The sequence below is a fragment of the Bolinopsis microptera genome, chromosome 8, assembly GCF_026151205.1.
Source record: "Bolinopsis microptera isolate Bmic1 chromosome 8, MBARI_Bmic_1.0, whole genome shotgun sequence".
Taxonomy (NCBI): domain Eukaryota; kingdom Metazoa; phylum Ctenophora; class Tentaculata; order Lobata; family Bolinopsidae; genus Bolinopsis; species Bolinopsis microptera.
This window is the reverse complement of record NC_087079.1, coordinates 4692481-4710097: the sequence shown is the minus strand read 5'-3', so window position 1 is coordinate 4710097 and position 17617 is coordinate 4692481. Positions and strand designations below refer to the sequence as shown.

Below are 17617 nucleotides of genomic sequence, written 5' to 3'. Positions count from 1 at the left end.
AACATGAAAAACCACAATGAAAGGGGCTCTAGAGGCGATCGACCCTCTAGCGAAATGAGGCGAGGTCGGGAGAACCTCAACACTAGAAGCCGCCAATATGACCTCGGTAACAGAATAGAACATACTAACCCCCCCCCCCCCCCCCCCCCCCCCCCCCCGATCGGGGTTCCAGTGAAACAAACTCTGCCGCTGAAGCTAAGGTTAGCTACAGGCGTCACACAGTTCTTCTCATCCATGATGAGAGCTTTGACGAGTTTGACCCGAGGCGCTTTAACAGTCAGTTTAATGTTCACTGTTTTAAAGCAGATAGTTACTCAGATATGCTAAAAAAATCAAAGAAGCTCAACAACACTATAAAAAGACTAAGACCTGAGTGCATTTACATTCACACAGGGAGCAATGATTTCCTTAAAAAGAAATCAAGTCTTGTAAGCAATGTAAAGGAACTCTACGAACATTTACTGAACACCACAAAGGCTCAAATATGCTTTTCAGCGCTGATACCCTCCTCCAACAACTCTAGCATCAATGAAAGAATACAAGTCGTCAATGAGGAGACCAGAAACCATGTTAGCTGGCTCCACAAACACAGGCCGGATGTCAAAGATAGGATCTTCACCTTTTCAAACGATAAAATTGGCGATCAAAATTCTTATTCGTTCAACACTGGATTCGAGCTAAGGCAGAGAGGTCAAAAGATGCTTTGGCTTCGCCTCCGGGAGGGTCTGAGGAAGACCCTGCGACTCCCCCGAATAAGCTACCACGACAATGATAAAAATAAGACGCAGCACCAACAGGTTTAGCAATGACTAAACCCACATCAACGAGGTCCCGCCACTCCCTTAAGTTTCTGTGCTGGAATATCAACCACTCTCGGGACAAAATTATAGGAGCCAAGGTTGATATAACCGAAATTCGTGAACTACTTGACAACCACGATATTTTTGCTCTGCAAGAAACAAAAGGGGAGATCAACTTAAGTAACTACTGTTGCTTTAACTCTAACAGGAAGGAATCAAATTCAGGCGGAGTATGTATCGGAGTTCACAAAAGCTTAAAAGCTGGTGTAACCAACGTTCGTATGAATTCCACGGAAGATATCGTTGTAGTTAAGCTTAAAGCTAACTACTTCAACCTAGACCGAAACACCTATATTATCAATGTCTATGACTCACCCAAAAATGGATCCTACAAGAAGCGAAGAAAAGGTCTGGAAACTGAAGACAGTATGTCAACTCTAAAGGATCTTCAAGAATTCCTGGCTGGAGTTCCTCTGAACGAGGATATCATTCTTCTCGGGGATTTCAATGCTAGAACTGGCACTCTGGACGACATGTTATCAGACCATAGTCTAATGAAGGATACAGATCTCGACGCTCATTTCTCTAAAAAGCTGGCTAAACGCAATAACTCAGACCCAAAGCTAAACACGAATGGGCGACCCTTCATCGAACTCCTTCAGATGACAGGCCTAGTCATCCTAAATGGCAGAACTCTCGGCGACATATTCGGTGAACCCACCTGTATTCAGCGGCATGGTGTCAGCACAGTTGATTACATTTGCGTCTCGACGAGTCTTCATGACAGAGTCCGCCACCTGAAAATTGAGAGCATCTCTCAATATTCCGATCACAGAGCGCTGTCAATGTCAATATCGACAAACCCTTTAAGAAGGATTTCTAACAGTCTTGAATCGCCAGATATCCAAGATGCACCTAAAGCTTTCAAATGGAACTTATCAGAGAACCTCTCTGCAGACACAGCAACTAAGTTCCGGCTGGCACAGAATGATCAGTCATTCAAAGACAAAATGGACTGCCTCCTTGATCAACCAGTGAACACAGCAAATGACGCTGCTCAGCTTAATGAAGACGTGGTTGCAACATACCACAATCTTGCGAATTTTGTTACTACGACCAAAAGTGGCAAACGCACCAGTAAGAAAAAGTGGTTTGACCAAAGCTGTAGACATGCTAAAAGGGAGGCCAACAGAGCCGACAGAAATGCCAACAGTAACCCACACAGCAACTTCCTTCGTGACCAGCACTTCCTCAGAAAAAAGGAATACCGAGCTATTAAGAGGATGAAAAAGGGGAAATTCCTGTATGAGATGAACCAGAAGATAAACGAAAGTGGAGATGTAAACTGGGCAGCACTCAAACGGCTATCTGACCAGTACAAAGATGAAGAACCATTCGACATTTACGATCTCATCCTCTTCCACAAATTCTTTAATGATCTCTACAACCGGAAGTGTGGTAGGAACGATCACTCAAGGGACGATGTCACCTCTACTCCATTGTCCAACAACTCGCAGCTCACCAAGGAACTGGTCGATGAACTGAATCGCGACTTCATGTTACAGGAAATCAAAGATGCAACTAAAAAACTCAAAAACAATAAGAGTGTGTCCGATGATCTGATATCCAACGAAATGTTGAAAAACTCCAACGAGAAACTCCAACTCGTCGTGGTAAAACTCTTCAACTCCTGCCTCCAGCATGGAACTTACCCCTGGAACAACTCCCTCACAACTCCCCTCCATAAGAAGGGTGACCGGCAAAACCCTGATAACTATCGGGCCATAACAATTGGGAGCTGTCTCGGTAAACTCTTTTCGAATCTACTCCTCAAACGGTTAATCGAATTCAGAGAAAGAGCCTGTCCTGACCGACCCTATCAACTTGGATTCAGGAGTGGAGCCCAATGTAATGACCACATACTCACCCTAAATACAATCATAGAGAAATACGCCAAGAAAGAGAAGAAGCGACTATTCGCATGCTTTGTTGACTATCGCAAGGCTTTCGATAGTGTATGTAGGGAAGCACTTCTGTTCAAGTTGAGCAACATGGGAATAGCAGGCAAATTCTTCGAATGCATCAGTCACATGTACAACAACTCTTCAACCCGAGTCAAGCTGATCCAAAAGCTCTCCGCAGCCATTGACGTCACGATCGGTACAGAACGAGGGCATCCAATGTCCCCTGAGCTCTTCAAACTTTATATCCACGAGCTCTCCATCAGGCTGGAACAAATTGAGGAATTGGATGTACCTCTTCTAAACGGTGTTAAAATAAGCCACCTCCTTTGGGCAGATGACCTGGTCCTCTTAGCGCTGGATGCGGACAGCTTACAGAAACTGCTGAACTGCTTGCATGACTATGCCGTAAAGTGGGAGTTGTCTGTGAACATCAACAAAACCAGTGTGATGGTATTTAACACAAGCTCACGAATACTCAAATGTGCTTACGGATTTAAACTAGGAAACTTGGACATCGCACCAGTAAGAAAATACTGCTACCTTGGAATCCAATTCTCTCTGAACGGTTCCTTCAAACAAGCAATCGACGAGCTTAGGAAAAAAGCTCTACGCTCGTTCTTCTCTATGAGACGAATTATTGACACGAGAGCACTCTCCACTAGCACGATGCTAAAACTCATCGATAGCTTAGTCAAGCCAGCAGCTACATACGGATGCCCTGTTTGGCTGCCATCGACCAACATCAAGCCATTCTCTCAAAAAACCAAGAAGTGAGTCTCCCAAAAGCAGCAGCAAAAGATGCTCTCGAATCTACTCACCTAAAAATTCTTAAATGGATATTGGGTGTCCACAAAAAGGCAAATAACAACTTCTGTTACGGCGACACAGGAAGAACCCCCTGGACAGTGACCGTCCTCCCTCAATGTATTGCCTACTTCTATAGAGCATCACAAGCGGTAGTAGGTAACGTGAACACACTTCTGCACCATACATTTCAGGAGCAGAAACAACTGAACCTTACCTGGTATGACACTTGGTCCACTATCATCAAGATGAGCACCTCCGCTAAACCAAACCTACACCCCGCTCTTGCAGCACGTGAGCACATACACGAAACCTTTGTGAACCACTGGAAAAAGGATCTTCACAACCAGCCGAAGATGTCATTCTACACCGCGGTCAAACCTGAGTTTGGTGAAGAACAGTACTTACAGATTCCGTGCAGGCTTAAGAAAGCTAACATTGCTAAACTTCGCTCTAGCAGTCACGATCTGAGAGTAGAGAAAGGTCGATATACTAGTGATCGATACAACACAGCATTGAAAACGTGTCGTTTTTGCTGCTCTCCAGACACAGACGTCATTCGCTTTTTCGAAGAGCTACCTTTCTTTGAAACACCTATCCTAGAAACTGAGGATCATGTCATAACTGAATGCCCTGGATACCACTCCCTCCGCTCAAAGCTTTCTGATAACCTGAAAAGCCTTGTAATGCTAAAAGAGTATAGGACCATAATGAACTCTTGTCACACAAAAGAATTCGGGAAATACCTAACAGACTCTTCAAACCTTCGAAATCCTAAAAATAAGTCCTAATCCTCGTACTCGAACTTTATTTACTGTATTACCTTAAATTATTATAGACGTTCTTCTTTTATTTTCGTGAAATTGTAAACGGTTAAATTTTAATAATTTTTAAATGATTCAGTTTTAATAATTTTATTTATTGATTTATTTATTCATCCTTGTATAGCCAAGACGAGTCCGTTAGTGTTCTCTCTGGTAATTTCATGTTTAATCCTGTTTAATCCTGTTTACAGATTACAGAACTAGAAAGGCCGTGGTAACAGGGATGAAGCTAGTAGTTTTCTATTTCTTACGATAACGTACCTAAGTAAGACTATAAGTATAACGTTGCTATACTTATAGTATTACTTATACATATTGGCTCTCAAAAGTTGCACTTTTATTTTATTCATTTAAATATGATTTTTAAACTATTGTCAATATCTATAAATTGTGTCATGATTATTAATACTTTAACTTACTTGCCACTTTTTAGAGAATCCTCAATAACGGAGACTACTATGACAATGGGAAGCGTGTGATAAATGGAGAAATAGAAACGTTTGCCAACAGATCTGGAAATGAGTTGGATCAGATTGATACTCGTTACAGAATCCACTCAGTAAGTCTTAAATAATCCCCCTCCACACTCAGTAAGTCTTAAATAATCCCCCTCCACACTAAGTAAGTCTTAAATAATCCCCCTCCACACTCAGTAAGTCTTAAATAATACCCCTCCACACTCAGTATGTCTTAATTAATCCCCCTCCACACTAAGTAAGTCTTAAATAATCCCCCTCCACACTCAGTAAGTCTTAAATAATCCCCCTCCAAACTCAGTAAGTCTTAAATAATCCCCCTCCACACTCAGTAAGTCTTAAATAATCCCCCTCCACACTCAGTAAGTCTTAAATAATCCCCCTCCACACTCAGTTAGTCTTAAATAATCCCCCTCCACACTCAGTAAGTCTTAAATAATCCCCCTACACACTCAGTAAGTCTTAAATAATCCCCCTCCACACTCAGTAAGTCTTAAATAATACCCCTCCACACTCAGTATGTCTTAATTAATCCCCATCCACACTCAGTAAGTCTTAAATAATCCCCCTCAACACTCAATAAGTCTTAAATAATCCCCCTCCACACTCAGTATGTAACTGATTATCAATAACTACTGATCTTATTTTATCAACCAACTGATCGAAGTAAATAATTCTCCGCAAAAGTTTAAAGATTATACCGCTGAAATAACTAGATTCACAACAAATATGCTTAAGCTGACTGGCATATTCTACTAGATTGATTCTAAAGCTAAAGGGAAGTACAAGTGCGGGATTAGCTGGAGAAACGGTGTTTCTATCAAATCAGACTCCGCCATCCTGGAAATTCGTGAAATCTCACAACCTCCGCACGTTGTTAATGTAGTTTTCAACGCTGACGCTAAATTAAACTGCAGTGCAGCAGCTGACAAAGCGGCCAACATCACATTCTACAAGTTGGGCGAGGGAAGTGATAACTCAACATTGGTTGATGGAACAACTCAAACAGACAACGCAGACCAAAACCCCGACATTGTGGTAACCGAGGGTGAGGTTATTCTATCTTCGGTTGATGATACCAGTCCGGGTTATTACTACTGTAATGTCACGTGGGGTAATAAGAGTCTGACGTCAGACCCAGTTTATCTGAATGTGTTTGAGACCTATGAAGATGGGAATGACACGTGGGGTGCCCAGGGTAACGTGGTTAGGTTAGTGATGATCTAGTTTTATTAGTTGTCTAAATTAATGCAAACCTTTTAGATATACTTGCTTTCGAGTTTTCTTCCGTTAGTACAGCTCAAACTTCCAAAATCTGTTTGTTGAAATGTAGTTGAAATACCTCCGTGTTTCACTTTAGATTCTGAATAGGTCTGATAGTTTAAAATCTAGATGCTTGAATCCGAACATTTAAAAAGGTTTAATTTTAAGTTCAAAATACAATTTAATCAGGCTTGAGTGTCAGTCTGACGCTGCATTGAGGACAGACGGAAACAAAACATCTTATCTGGACGAGAAAAATAAAGTTGTGTTCGCTGAAGCCAGTGTAAATTGGAAGTACAAAGGGCCCTCTGAAGCTAACTTCAAAGATATCGATGAAAATATTCAGTAAGTTATACTTATATACAATTTTCCATTGTTGTTAAGTTATTGCTGGAGGCAAGGATTATTCCCGAAACGCATGGCTAATAATAAACTATTTTTCATCGAGCTAAGTAGAAATATAATATTTTTGGATTTAAGCTGTCAGTTCCTAAAATCGTTTTTTTGTCATGACATTGGATATTATTTAAACTTTACTCGCAGGCATACCACAGAGAATTCCTGGATCGGATTTGACGGCTACAGAAGAAGTGAAATTATCATCGGTCCGATTAAACGGGAGTACAACGACCTCGAATTCGCGTGCTCTGTGGAGTATCAGGACGACGAAAAACACAATTTCTATGGAGGAACCACTATGTCCAAACCAACTAAGCTGAGGATTTCAAGTATTCAATCATTCACATCTTCTCAAAACGAAATTATTGTCGGTGAAACCTTCGAGCTCACTTGTACAGTGATCGGAAAAGAAGTACCAGACTTCCGTATAACGAACGACGGCAGATTCCTGGACGCATCCAGATACAATATCATCAGCAAATCAGTTGAAAGTCCGAATGAGTTGCTTCATCTTGCTAAGTTCAAAATTACAACAAAGGTAGCGACAGTGATCCAAGGAGGACAAGACTTTTATTGTTCGGTGAGAGCATACTTACAATTATTTAATCTTTATCGGCCAGTTGGTAGATCACCGACCGGCTATAAGCCGGCTACTAACCGGCTATAAGCCGGCTTATAGCCGGCTACAATTTTTATAGCCGGCTATAAGCTGGCTTATAGCCAGTTAGTAGCCGCTTACATTTGTTGTTGAGCGACGGCTATTAGCCGGTTATAAGCCTGCTATTAGCCGTTTTGGTATTAAAAGTGGTTATAAGCCGGCTAGGGAAATTGGTAGATCACCGACCGGCTATAAGCCGGTTATAAGCCGGCTATAAACCGGCTTATAGCCGGCTACAATTTTTATAGCCGGCTATAAGCCGGCTTATAGCCGGTTAGTAGCCGCTTACATTTGTTGTTGAGCGACGGTTATTAGCCGGTTATAAGCCTGCTATTAGCCGTTTTGGTATTAAAAGTGGTTATAAGCCGGCTATAAGCCGGTTATAAGATATTAACTCAACTACATCGTACTGAACGATAGTCAGGAGCCGGCTATAAGAAATTCAGTGAAAACGGCTATTAGCCGGTTATAAGCCGGCTTTTAGCCGTTTAGGTATCGAAAGTGGTTATAAGCCGGTTATAAGATATTAACTCAGTTCAGTACGACGAAGTTAAGTTAATATCTTATAGCCGGCTTATAGCCGGCTTATAACCACTTTCGATACCTAAACGGCTAATAGCCGGCTTATAACCGGCTAATAGCCGTTTTCGCTGAATTTCTTATAGCCGGCTCCTGACTATCGTTCAGTACGATGAAGTTGAGTTAATATCTTATAACCGGCTTATAGCCGGCTTATAACCACTTTCGATACCTAAACGGCTAATAGCCGGCTTATAACCGGCTAATAGCCGTTTTCACTGAATTTCTTATAGCCGATACCTAAACGGCTAATAGCCGGCTTATAACCGGCTAATAGCCGTCGCTCAACAACAAATGTAAGCGGCTACTAACCGGCTATAAGCCGGCTTATAGCCGGCTATAAAAATTGTAGCCGGCTATAAGCCGGTTTATAGCCGGCTTATAACCGGCTTATAGCCGGTCGGTGATCTACCAATTTCCCTCTTTATCAAACAATTAACAAATACAATTACAATACCCCAGTTCCTCCTAATTTATTTTGTATCTAATGTGGTTTCTGTCCCTTATAGATGACAATTAATGTAAGAATTAGAAATTAGAAATTGTAGTGAAATCCGTATTATAGGTTGTTCACAATAAGTGTAACTATAACAACCTAAATGAGAATAAGGTTCTTTTCCTAAGAACATAATAAGAAAAACCAACAATTATCATTCAACTTAGGTTGACTTTGGAACCAGTACCCCTGAGCTGAGAGAGAAGATAACTATCACCACTAACTACGATTGTAGGAAGGCTAAGATCAGTGTACTGGGGAGACGTGCGTACTGATTTGCTAACTTATTAACTGTTGATATAATAACTTATTAACTATTATTAAGTAATTTATACTGCAGTAATATTTACTATCAAGTAATTATTATTTACAATATGCGGAAGTCTCATTGATCTCATAACACCTAATCTAGCTGTTTTTTAATCTTTATGCCAAAATTTCTCATGAGCAAAGTATAACAACATATTTATTTGTTAGAACCTGACGGTCAGACGATAACCTACAAGGATGAAGAAGGAGACAGAAAAGCGACAGTGCAATGTCCTGCTGACACTGCTGACACTAAATACTCTGTATACGGTGAGTTTATTAATAATGTCCTGCTGATTAAACTTATTAAACATGTTTAGGAGTAGCCAAATTCTCGCCACATTAAGTTGTCCCCTGACAAATGCAGCTTCATTTTTAAATGATTAAAATCAATGTGCTACAGCCCAGACACAAGGGGAATTAACATTACAAATGAACTTTTTGTTATTGATTAACTGTTATTGAATAACTGCAACTTTACACTGTTGATGGAATTAAATAATGCTATGCTTCATGTGAAATCTTAAATAAAATTAAAAGCGCTCTCCTCTCCCAGAGAGCGCACAAGCGAAGAAGGAGTCAGAATGTAGAAAAGAGACAGGTTTCTACGATCCACCCTACCTTGGAACCTGTTTAGAGACCCATGCGTTCGAGAGTGGCAGATTTGAACAAGTCTGGAGTTTATCAAGTGCTGGAGGAACTGTAAGTTCAACTTTTATAAGTTTACGTTAGGTCGGTAACACGACTTTCGTCCGACAGTGAGCGTTGTCCGAAGCAAAAGAGTTGCTGTCGAACAGAAGTCGCCGAAACGGTTAGGTCAGCTTTGAGCTTACCTGTACTAATATTTATATAGTGCTCATCTTTCAAGATGACAACTCGTTAACTCTAAATCTTATCCCTCAGTATTGTACAGACAGTGTGCAAGGACAGTTTTCCAAAAAGGAGATGACAGAGGCTTTGACAACAGACAATAGTCTATGTGGACCCTACCCTATTGTACCATGCTTGCAAAATAGTAGTACGTAAAATAACAGTAGCATTATAATATAGTTTATCAGAATGCTTTATATTATGATAAGTTCTGCAGTTTCCAAGCTTGGATATCATAATGAAAATTATCTTAATCCATAAACTTTGTAGCCCTGAATTTCATTAACAACAACAGATCCTCTTGAAAATGCAAACATTATATTCCCTTAACAACTCAAACGTTACTTCTCAGAGTGCACGCTGGACGTGTCCAACACCGGCTGCAGATGGGACGACTCTACTAAGAAGCTGTACGTGTTCTACCAAGTGGACTTCAATGATCCCGTTTGGAAAATACAAGAGAGGAAGGACCTGACAAACCCACAATCCGGAACTAAAATTAAGTTCTGGGACTGTCCCGATACTTTGCTGAATCCTAAAAAGAGGACCATATCAAAACGGGGCAAGCTTTTCGAGAGAATGGTCGCTGACCAGGACTCCGACATGGTGATCGTATTGAATTTGGATGGTAAGAATAAAAGATAAAACTTAATAACCATCATAAAATTAATCATAAATGACACTCATAATATTATAAGCTTTTAAGTTATAGTTATAACAGTCACTAATTTTACATGTTGTTATATAATGTAAAATATGACTGATCTCGATTGCTTTGCATACAATATGTCTCTTAAAGTCTTAATGAATCTCTGCCACATACAACAAGTTTGGTAGAGTTTAACAGGTATTATTCCTTCGCAGATCAAGGAAGAAGCTACAGCACATTGGGGATTGGTATTGCTGGGTTTATTGTGGCAGCTGTTCTTGTTGGCGCATTCTTGTACAGGAGGTTATTAGTTGTTTTGAAATTTAATTTTGATTTATTATTCATAATATAATAGCGTCTGTGTATCATGTGCATGGGTATCCGGCATATTTATAATGTTTTCGCAAGATGAAACAGGTAGGAGTGCGGAGTTTTATTGTTAGCATCATAGATGATCAGTGAGTTTGACTGCTTTAAGGCCTAAGGGGTTATTCATATTGGCACTCACATATTACGTAATCAGCCGAGGGGGAGGGGTTTCCAAAAGTGTAATTTTGACACAATAGCTATGTGTAAAACTGATTACGGAAGGGGATCAGAGGGGGTTAAAAATGGTCCACAAATTGATTCCGTAATATGTTCGAACGACCCCTATACAATTAAATGAACGATAATGTTATAACATTACATTGTTATTTGGCCGTAATTGATCAAATTAACAAAATCCCACAGAAGGTACACGAAAGAAAACCCGAATATGGTTGTTGGAACGGAACAGTTCGAGATGACAAACAGATCAGTGGTGGTGACAAATCCTTACAGCTTGTGATTTAGTTGCAGCTACGATACTGGTCGGTAAGTCGCGCGACACCTGGTCGGTACGTCGCGCGACACATCCCGCAGTATGATCAATTTGATAAACTTAAAGAGAGACATGGTACAGGCTTTATTGCGTGAAAAATCTTGTTGCTAGTGGCAGTGTCTGTCAGCCTCTAAGTCATAATCTGTAGTATACCCAAATGATTTTATTAAGTCTCAAGACTTCGATGACAAAACGTTTTAATTTCAGGCACAATAAACTGTTCAATTCATACTTGAGTTTAAAATTCACATCCGTTTTATAACTTAAAATTCGAATTTAATTTGAGTTATAATTAAATTCATATATATATATATAGGGGGGCCAAAAGTCAATACCCATACGTTGGGATGATGATTAATCCCTAAACTGAAGCATATGCTGAAACCTAACGAAAAATTAAACAAACTTCCTTATATGGTCATATCACGTGATCGAAACAGTTTTCCGCCGATATCTCGCTAGGGGAGCATTTTAACCCTATGTCATGTGGGGTGATTCGGAATCAGCGTTCGAAAATACATCGAAGCAGGTAGATTTCAACTGTCAGGGGCCCTAAGCCCTTTTAGAAAAATCTCGAAGATCGACTGTAGAGTGATTTAGCACGCTCGTACTCAATGATTACCCAATTACGACACCGTAATTGGGCTCTCTGCACGATTCCCATGTAATAATGCGGATCTACTAGCCTCAACCTAATCACCAGATCACACGTAACACGTAATGAACATAATAACAGACTTGTTATGCTTCATATCTCGGTCATCTGAAAAGCTAAAACTCTCATTTTTTCAGGACAAACGTAATTTAAGTAATCTGACCAAACACCATTATATATATATAAATTTTAGCCGTGCTACACGTCACTTATTTTGTGCCTTGTGGTAAAAGTGTTGTTATCTTCAAAATTAATATTTTTACCTCCTGATTGTGAGTATTAATTGTTTCCACGTAAATTATTGCTTTGATTGATTTTAAAATTCTTGTTTACTTTATCAAGTGGACGTTATACCGGGTAAAAATGTAAAAATGTGGACTGTTATAATTAAAGCAATTTACAATTTAGCTTGAGGCTGAGTCATGGTCGCTGCAATCTAATTGTTAAAGGTGAAGTTAAAGGTGAAGTTAAAGCCAAAGGTGAAGTTAAAGCCAAAGGTGAAGTTAAAGGTGAAGTTAAAGGTGAAGTTAAAGGTAAAGTTAAAGGTGAAGTTAAAGGTGAAGTTGTCCAGCTTCTCAAGCACACTGTTCAGGTTGTGTGGGTCTTCTCTTTCAAAAGTAAATATTGAGGCCATTACAATGCCATAGTCGAAACCCATGGTGTCCCAACAAGCAGTCATTTTATTTTTGCATCCATTTAAAAACGCTCATTCTTTATATAATACATAAAGCTGTACATCAAACGGGATCAATACACATTTACACACAAGAATACATAAGTGGTAAGACTTTAATGCGAAATGCTGAGGTAAAAGATGTAATCACCATTATTAAGTTTGATCTTCTTTCAGTTTTGTAATTGTCATACTACTACTAATTGCTAGTTTTCAATTTTAATCATCAATAAGACACGGTCCATTATTATTATCGTTTTTATAATTTTTACACCGACGTGAAGTACAAAGTTTTAAATAGAAATATTCTTTTTAGAAATAAAGAAGTATCTTGAAAAATAGAAATCAGCCAAAAACCAAAAATAAAATCTCTCGATTGACTGGCACCGGGTTTAATTCAAATACCTTGTTATTATCCACGGGGACACTCGCATACAAAGGGTCGCTTTACTTTGCCAAACTCGTCGTCAAATTCGCCCCATTTGGAAATGCTCAAGCTGTTCTGGCCTCCTCCTTTACTTTCTCCGTTATCACCCCCTGCTTTTGTAATCCACGGGAAGCCTTCATACTCAACATCAGTGCCGTCTAACCATTTAAAGTGACCCTCCGATCCCTCACCCCATTTATCATTTCCGCCTATCCAAGCCCAATGTTCAGGGGCCCATCTTCCATCTAGAACGGAACAATTTTCTACCTGTTCTTTAGTTACCAGCAGTGCCGGGTTTACCTTTCCTCCTTTAAATGTTTTGTGTCCGAATATACCTTTGCAAGGTGCGAATGTGGAAGCACCCAAAAAGTATTCAAGCGCTTGCAGTAGTTCTTCTGTTTCTTCCGGAGATTTCACAGAAGCTAATGTCAAGCCTGCTGCTTCGCATGCTTTCTTGGCGTCATCCCACTTCATCTTCTCCGCAGAACAGATGAATCTGCCACGGTAATCACAGGCGTACGGGTGTTCCTCGAATGCATATGCATCGTCCCATCTTCCATCGTTGCTCATCCTCATTTGATTCTGCCGACACGTTGTTTCTTCACAGGTCGCACCAAGCTCCTCTCCTCCCACGTCACTTTTCTCGCCCTTCTTCAGTGGTCTTTGATCTGGTTGTCCTCTGTGCCAGTTGTGCCAATCTTCGGGATGAGAATCATCGTGCCAGGACCAATCCTCAGGCTTGTATGGAGCCCTATTCTTAATCCTTTTAATGTGTTTCGCATTAGTGTTCTTTGTCTTTCTCAACCCGGTCCATACCCAGCGCGAGGCTGAATATTTGTAAAGGTCTTGATCATCTTTTGGAAGTGCAATGTTCAAAAGCATCCTCAGGTAGTCGTTCTTTTCCTTATCGTTGACGGTCGCTAGATTACCCTCTTCTCGGCTTGTGGCTGCTAGGTTGAACGTCCTACATTTCTCTCCAGCGGTTTTGTAATCTGCCAACTCGGCAAAGAGGATAAGATCACAAGTAGGGAAAGTGTGGTTAGCCAGAGTCTTCACCAGGCGTTTTATCCCCTTAACTCTCTTTCTCAACGTCAGTTCTTGATCTTCTGCGGCTGCTGCAGCAACACATCCTGCTACCACACAAATGAAAACCAGCGAGGCTTTCATCGTCGTGTTCTTCAAGTTCAACGAATCCTTTGGTAGTGGTGACGATTGTAAAAAGCTAATGATTGACTGCGAGTTGACCAGGGCTATTTAAGGGTCGGTGACCTTCCGCATGCAGTAATGTCGCGCTAGTCAGAATAATGGATGTTTCGAGTTTGAGGAACTTATCGGGCAACGAGAACCAACAAGAACCACTCGTTGTTTTACATTTGTCACGAGGGGTGTAGCTGTAACAGGGTGTCACACCCTCGGGTTACCCAATTGTTGTATCATGTGACATTGGAACATGTGGCATTGGTACAGCGACACTAAAATTGACAAAGTTAATATAGTTGAGTTACCGTCAACCTTGATAATTTGGTAAAATAGAAAGGGGTAGTAGGCGCATGGGAGTATAAACCCTTATTGTTTCAGGGTGAGTGATGAAACAATGATATTAATAATTGATGTAGCTGTGTCAATAATTATGATATATTATAATGTTTCTTAACCTATAATACGATGTTTCACCCTGCGCAGTACTAATATTTATTTAATATTTTGTATTGTGTCGACTCTCCTTATCCATTATTATCATTATTCAATTCTAAAGGTATTAGTGCATTATAGTGACCATTATCTTACATTGTATGGGAAATGGTCTTTATTATTTAAAGTACAGTGGTGACCTTATTCACTTTTGAAAATTGATAATAATTAGGCTTCAGCTTAGAGCTGTGATTACAAGCACACTTCATCACACAATACCTACATAATTAGAGCTGTGATTACAAGCACACTTCATCGCACAATACCTACATAATTAGAGCTGTGACTACAAGCACACTTCATCGCACAATACCTACATAATTAGAGCTGTGATTACAAGCACACTTCATCGCACAATACCTACATAATTAGAGCTGTGACTACAAGCACACTTCATCACACAATACCTACATAATTAGAGCTGTGACTACAAGCACACTTCATCGCACAATACCTACATAATTAGAGCTGTGATTACAAGCACACTTCATCGCACAATACCTACATAATTAGAGCTGTGACTACAAGCACACTTCATCACACAATACCTACATAATTAGAGCTGTGATTACAAGCACACTTCATCGCACAATACCTACATAATTAGAGCTGTGATTACAAGCACACTTCATCGCACAATACCTACATAATTAGAGCTGTGATTACAAGCACACTTCATCACACAATACCTACATAATTAGAGCTGTGACTACAAGCACACTTCATCACACAATACCTACATAATTAGAGCTGTGACTACAAGCACACTTCATCGCACAATACCTTCATAATTAGAGCTGTGATTACAAGCACACTTCATCACACAATACCTACATAATTAGAGCTGTGATTACAAGCACACTTCATCGCACAATACCTTCATAATTAGAGCTGTGATTACAAGCACACTTCATCGCACAATACCTACATAATTAGAGCTGTGATTACAAGCACACTTCATCGCACAATACCTACATAATTAGAGCTGTGATTACAAGCACACTTCATCGCACAATACCTACATAATTAGAGCTGTGATTACAAGCACACTTCATCGCACAATACCTACATAATTAGAGCTGTGATTACAAGCACACTTCATCGCACAATACCTACATAATTAGAGCTGTGATTACAAGCACACTTCATCACACAATACCTACATAATTAGAGCTGTGATTACAAGCACACTTCATCACACAATACCTACATAATTAGAGCTGTGACTACAAGCACACTTCATCGCACAATACCTACATAATTAGAGCTGTGATTACAAGCACACTTCATCGCACAATACCTACATAATTAGAGCTGTGATTACAAGCACACTTCATCGCACAATACCTACATAATTAGAGCTGTGATTACAAGCACACTTCATCGCACAATACCTACATAATTAGAGCTGTGACTACAAGCACACTTCATCGCACAATACCTACATAATTAGAGCTGTGACTACAAGCACACTTCATCGCACAATACCTACATAATTAGAGCTGTGACTACAAGCACACTTCATCGCACAATACCTACATAATTAGAGCTGTGACTACAAGCACACTTCATCGCACAATACCTACATAATTAGAGCTGTGATTACAAGCACACTTCATCGCACAATACCTACATAATTAGAGCTGTTTTTACGAGTATCACCCGTTATTCGTTAACTGACTGCTGCTAACTGCTGCTGTCGCGCGCGCGCCATTTGCAGCAGTTAGCAGCACTCAGTTAGCAGCAGTCTCTTTGCACTTTAGCCCTCCTGTGAAAGTAGTCTTCTCTGACAAGAAATAGTGATTGTCCTAGTAACTCCCATAATCATCGTCACGTGTAAAGATAATTTTTGATCACCTCCGAACTGCAATAAATAATATTGGTCCGAAGACAGAATATTTAGTATTTTCCGAATATTGCAATATTAATATTAACAATATTAACGTCAATAAGAGAAATAAAAGAGTCGTATTGCGTTAAAACGATAAATGAAAGTCAACACATTTATTACAAGAATAACCTAGCTACACATTTAAGTAGGCACAACCCATATTCCTAATATATCTCAAATTTTACTGCTGTACAAAACTTAAAATCAGCCCTCAATTGTGAATCCAAAAAATATTCCATAATTATTGTCTATATAATAACAGTATTACAACAAGTAAAAACGTTAATTGAACCGTTAAAAAGGTTAGATTCTCAATTTCATTCCTCAAATCAAAACAACCTAGTTTAAAATCAACATTAAGAAAACAAATGAAATCATATGGGAATTATAAACTACTGAGGACATTATAAGGACACCAAACCACTTAAAGACAAAAACCCAAAACTATCACTACTTGACTTTAAGGAAATTAGAGGGCACAAAACCCTGCCGACGCCCAGCCTTAACGAACCACCAGTCCTTGTCTGAAGAGTCTACCAGAATAACAATCTGACGGACACTGAGGGAGAGTTCAGCTGGACTCCGAGCTCTGTAGTTGTACTGAGCCTGGGAAAGGAGGGGAGATTAAGATATATTGTGGAGGGCGCAGAAGTACCACTGTTTATGTATTTGACTCGTGATTATTTTATCTGTGTTAATTGGATTGGAATAAAAATGGGACATTCCATAGATTTGGAAGATGAACCGTATTTATTTCTGATATCGGTTTCGACCGATCGAAGAACAAATATGGTATTTAAATCTAGTGTTTGAAATAAAGCAATATTCGAACAAATATAACACCAAATTATTATACAAAATCGTATTTTGTGTTTATTATATTATAAGCCAATTAAATTTGACTACTAGTAAAATTTTTCCCGACAAACAAAGAAATTTTGATGACTACATTTACAACATTGACAAAATATTATGTACCTCTTGATCGGTTTGTTACACCTGTATTTTAAAAAAATGTTTAGTTTTGAAGTTTGTCATAATCATTAATCACTGGGGGGGGGGGGGGGGTTCCAAATAATTACGCTATTGTAATTTTAACACTGTGTAATGTTCACTAAAACTGATTACGGAGGAGCTGGGGGAGTTAAAATTGGCCAAAAAGTGATTACGTAATACTATACGTAATGATTACGTAATACGCTGTTTTATTTAAGCTGACTAGGTCACGTTACCTCGTAGTTAGTAGGTGTTTCTTTTTTCCGGACAGCAGACATTTCCATGGGACACTCATCAAACATAGGGCTGGATTTCCTGGAATTAAAATAG

At 39.6% G+C, this 17617-nt stretch overlaps 2 protein-coding genes across 6 annotated transcripts in view; one reads left to right on the top strand and one right to left on the bottom strand.

Moving 5' to 3' along the window:
* LOC134820273 (uncharacterized) overlaps positions 1 to 11878 on the top strand; it is a 29239-nt gene extending 17361 nt beyond the window's left edge. Inside the window, exons 30-41 of one of the 2 annotated variants that reach the window (XM_063830511.1) lie at positions 4826 to 4951; positions 5628 to 6079; positions 6321 to 6476; positions 6675 to 7110; positions 8431 to 8527; positions 8741 to 8842; positions 9129 to 9274; positions 9476 to 9590; positions 9795 to 10070; positions 10307 to 10394; positions 10824 to 10946; positions 11746 to 11878. In XM_063830511.1, coding sequence (XP_063686581.1) covers positions 4826 to 4951; positions 5628 to 6079; positions 6321 to 6476; positions 6675 to 7110; positions 8431 to 8527; positions 8741 to 8842; positions 9129 to 9274; positions 9476 to 9590; positions 9795 to 10070; positions 10307 to 10394; positions 10824 to 10920 — 2091 coding nt within the window. In that variant the 3' untranslated portion in view covers positions 10921 to 10946; positions 11746 to 11878. Of the gene's footprint in view, positions 1 to 4825; positions 4952 to 5627; positions 6080 to 6320; positions 6477 to 6674; positions 7111 to 8430; positions 8528 to 8740; positions 8843 to 9128; positions 9275 to 9475; positions 9591 to 9794; positions 10071 to 10306; positions 10395 to 10823 lie in introns of both variants that reach the window. The other variant, XM_063830512.1, reaches the window with a different exon arrangement.
* Positions 11879 to 16371: 4493 nt separating this feature from the next.
* LOC134819098 (dynamin-binding protein-like) overlaps positions 16372 to 17617 on the bottom strand; it is a 35824-nt gene continuing 34578 nt past the window's right edge. For 2 of the 4 annotated variants that reach the window (XM_063828865.1, XM_063828866.1), the window contains 3 exons: positions 17524 to 17602; positions 17270 to 17290; positions 16372 to 16897 (listed from right to left, as the gene is read on the bottom strand). In XM_063828865.1, the coding sequence (XP_063684935.1) occupies positions 17285 to 17290; positions 17524 to 17602 (85 nt within the window). In that variant the 3' untranslated portion in view covers positions 16372 to 16897; positions 17270 to 17284. The remainder of the gene's footprint in view (positions 16898 to 17269; positions 17291 to 17523; positions 17603 to 17617) is intronic. The other 2 variants (XM_063828863.1, XM_063828864.1) reach the window with 1 other exon arrangement.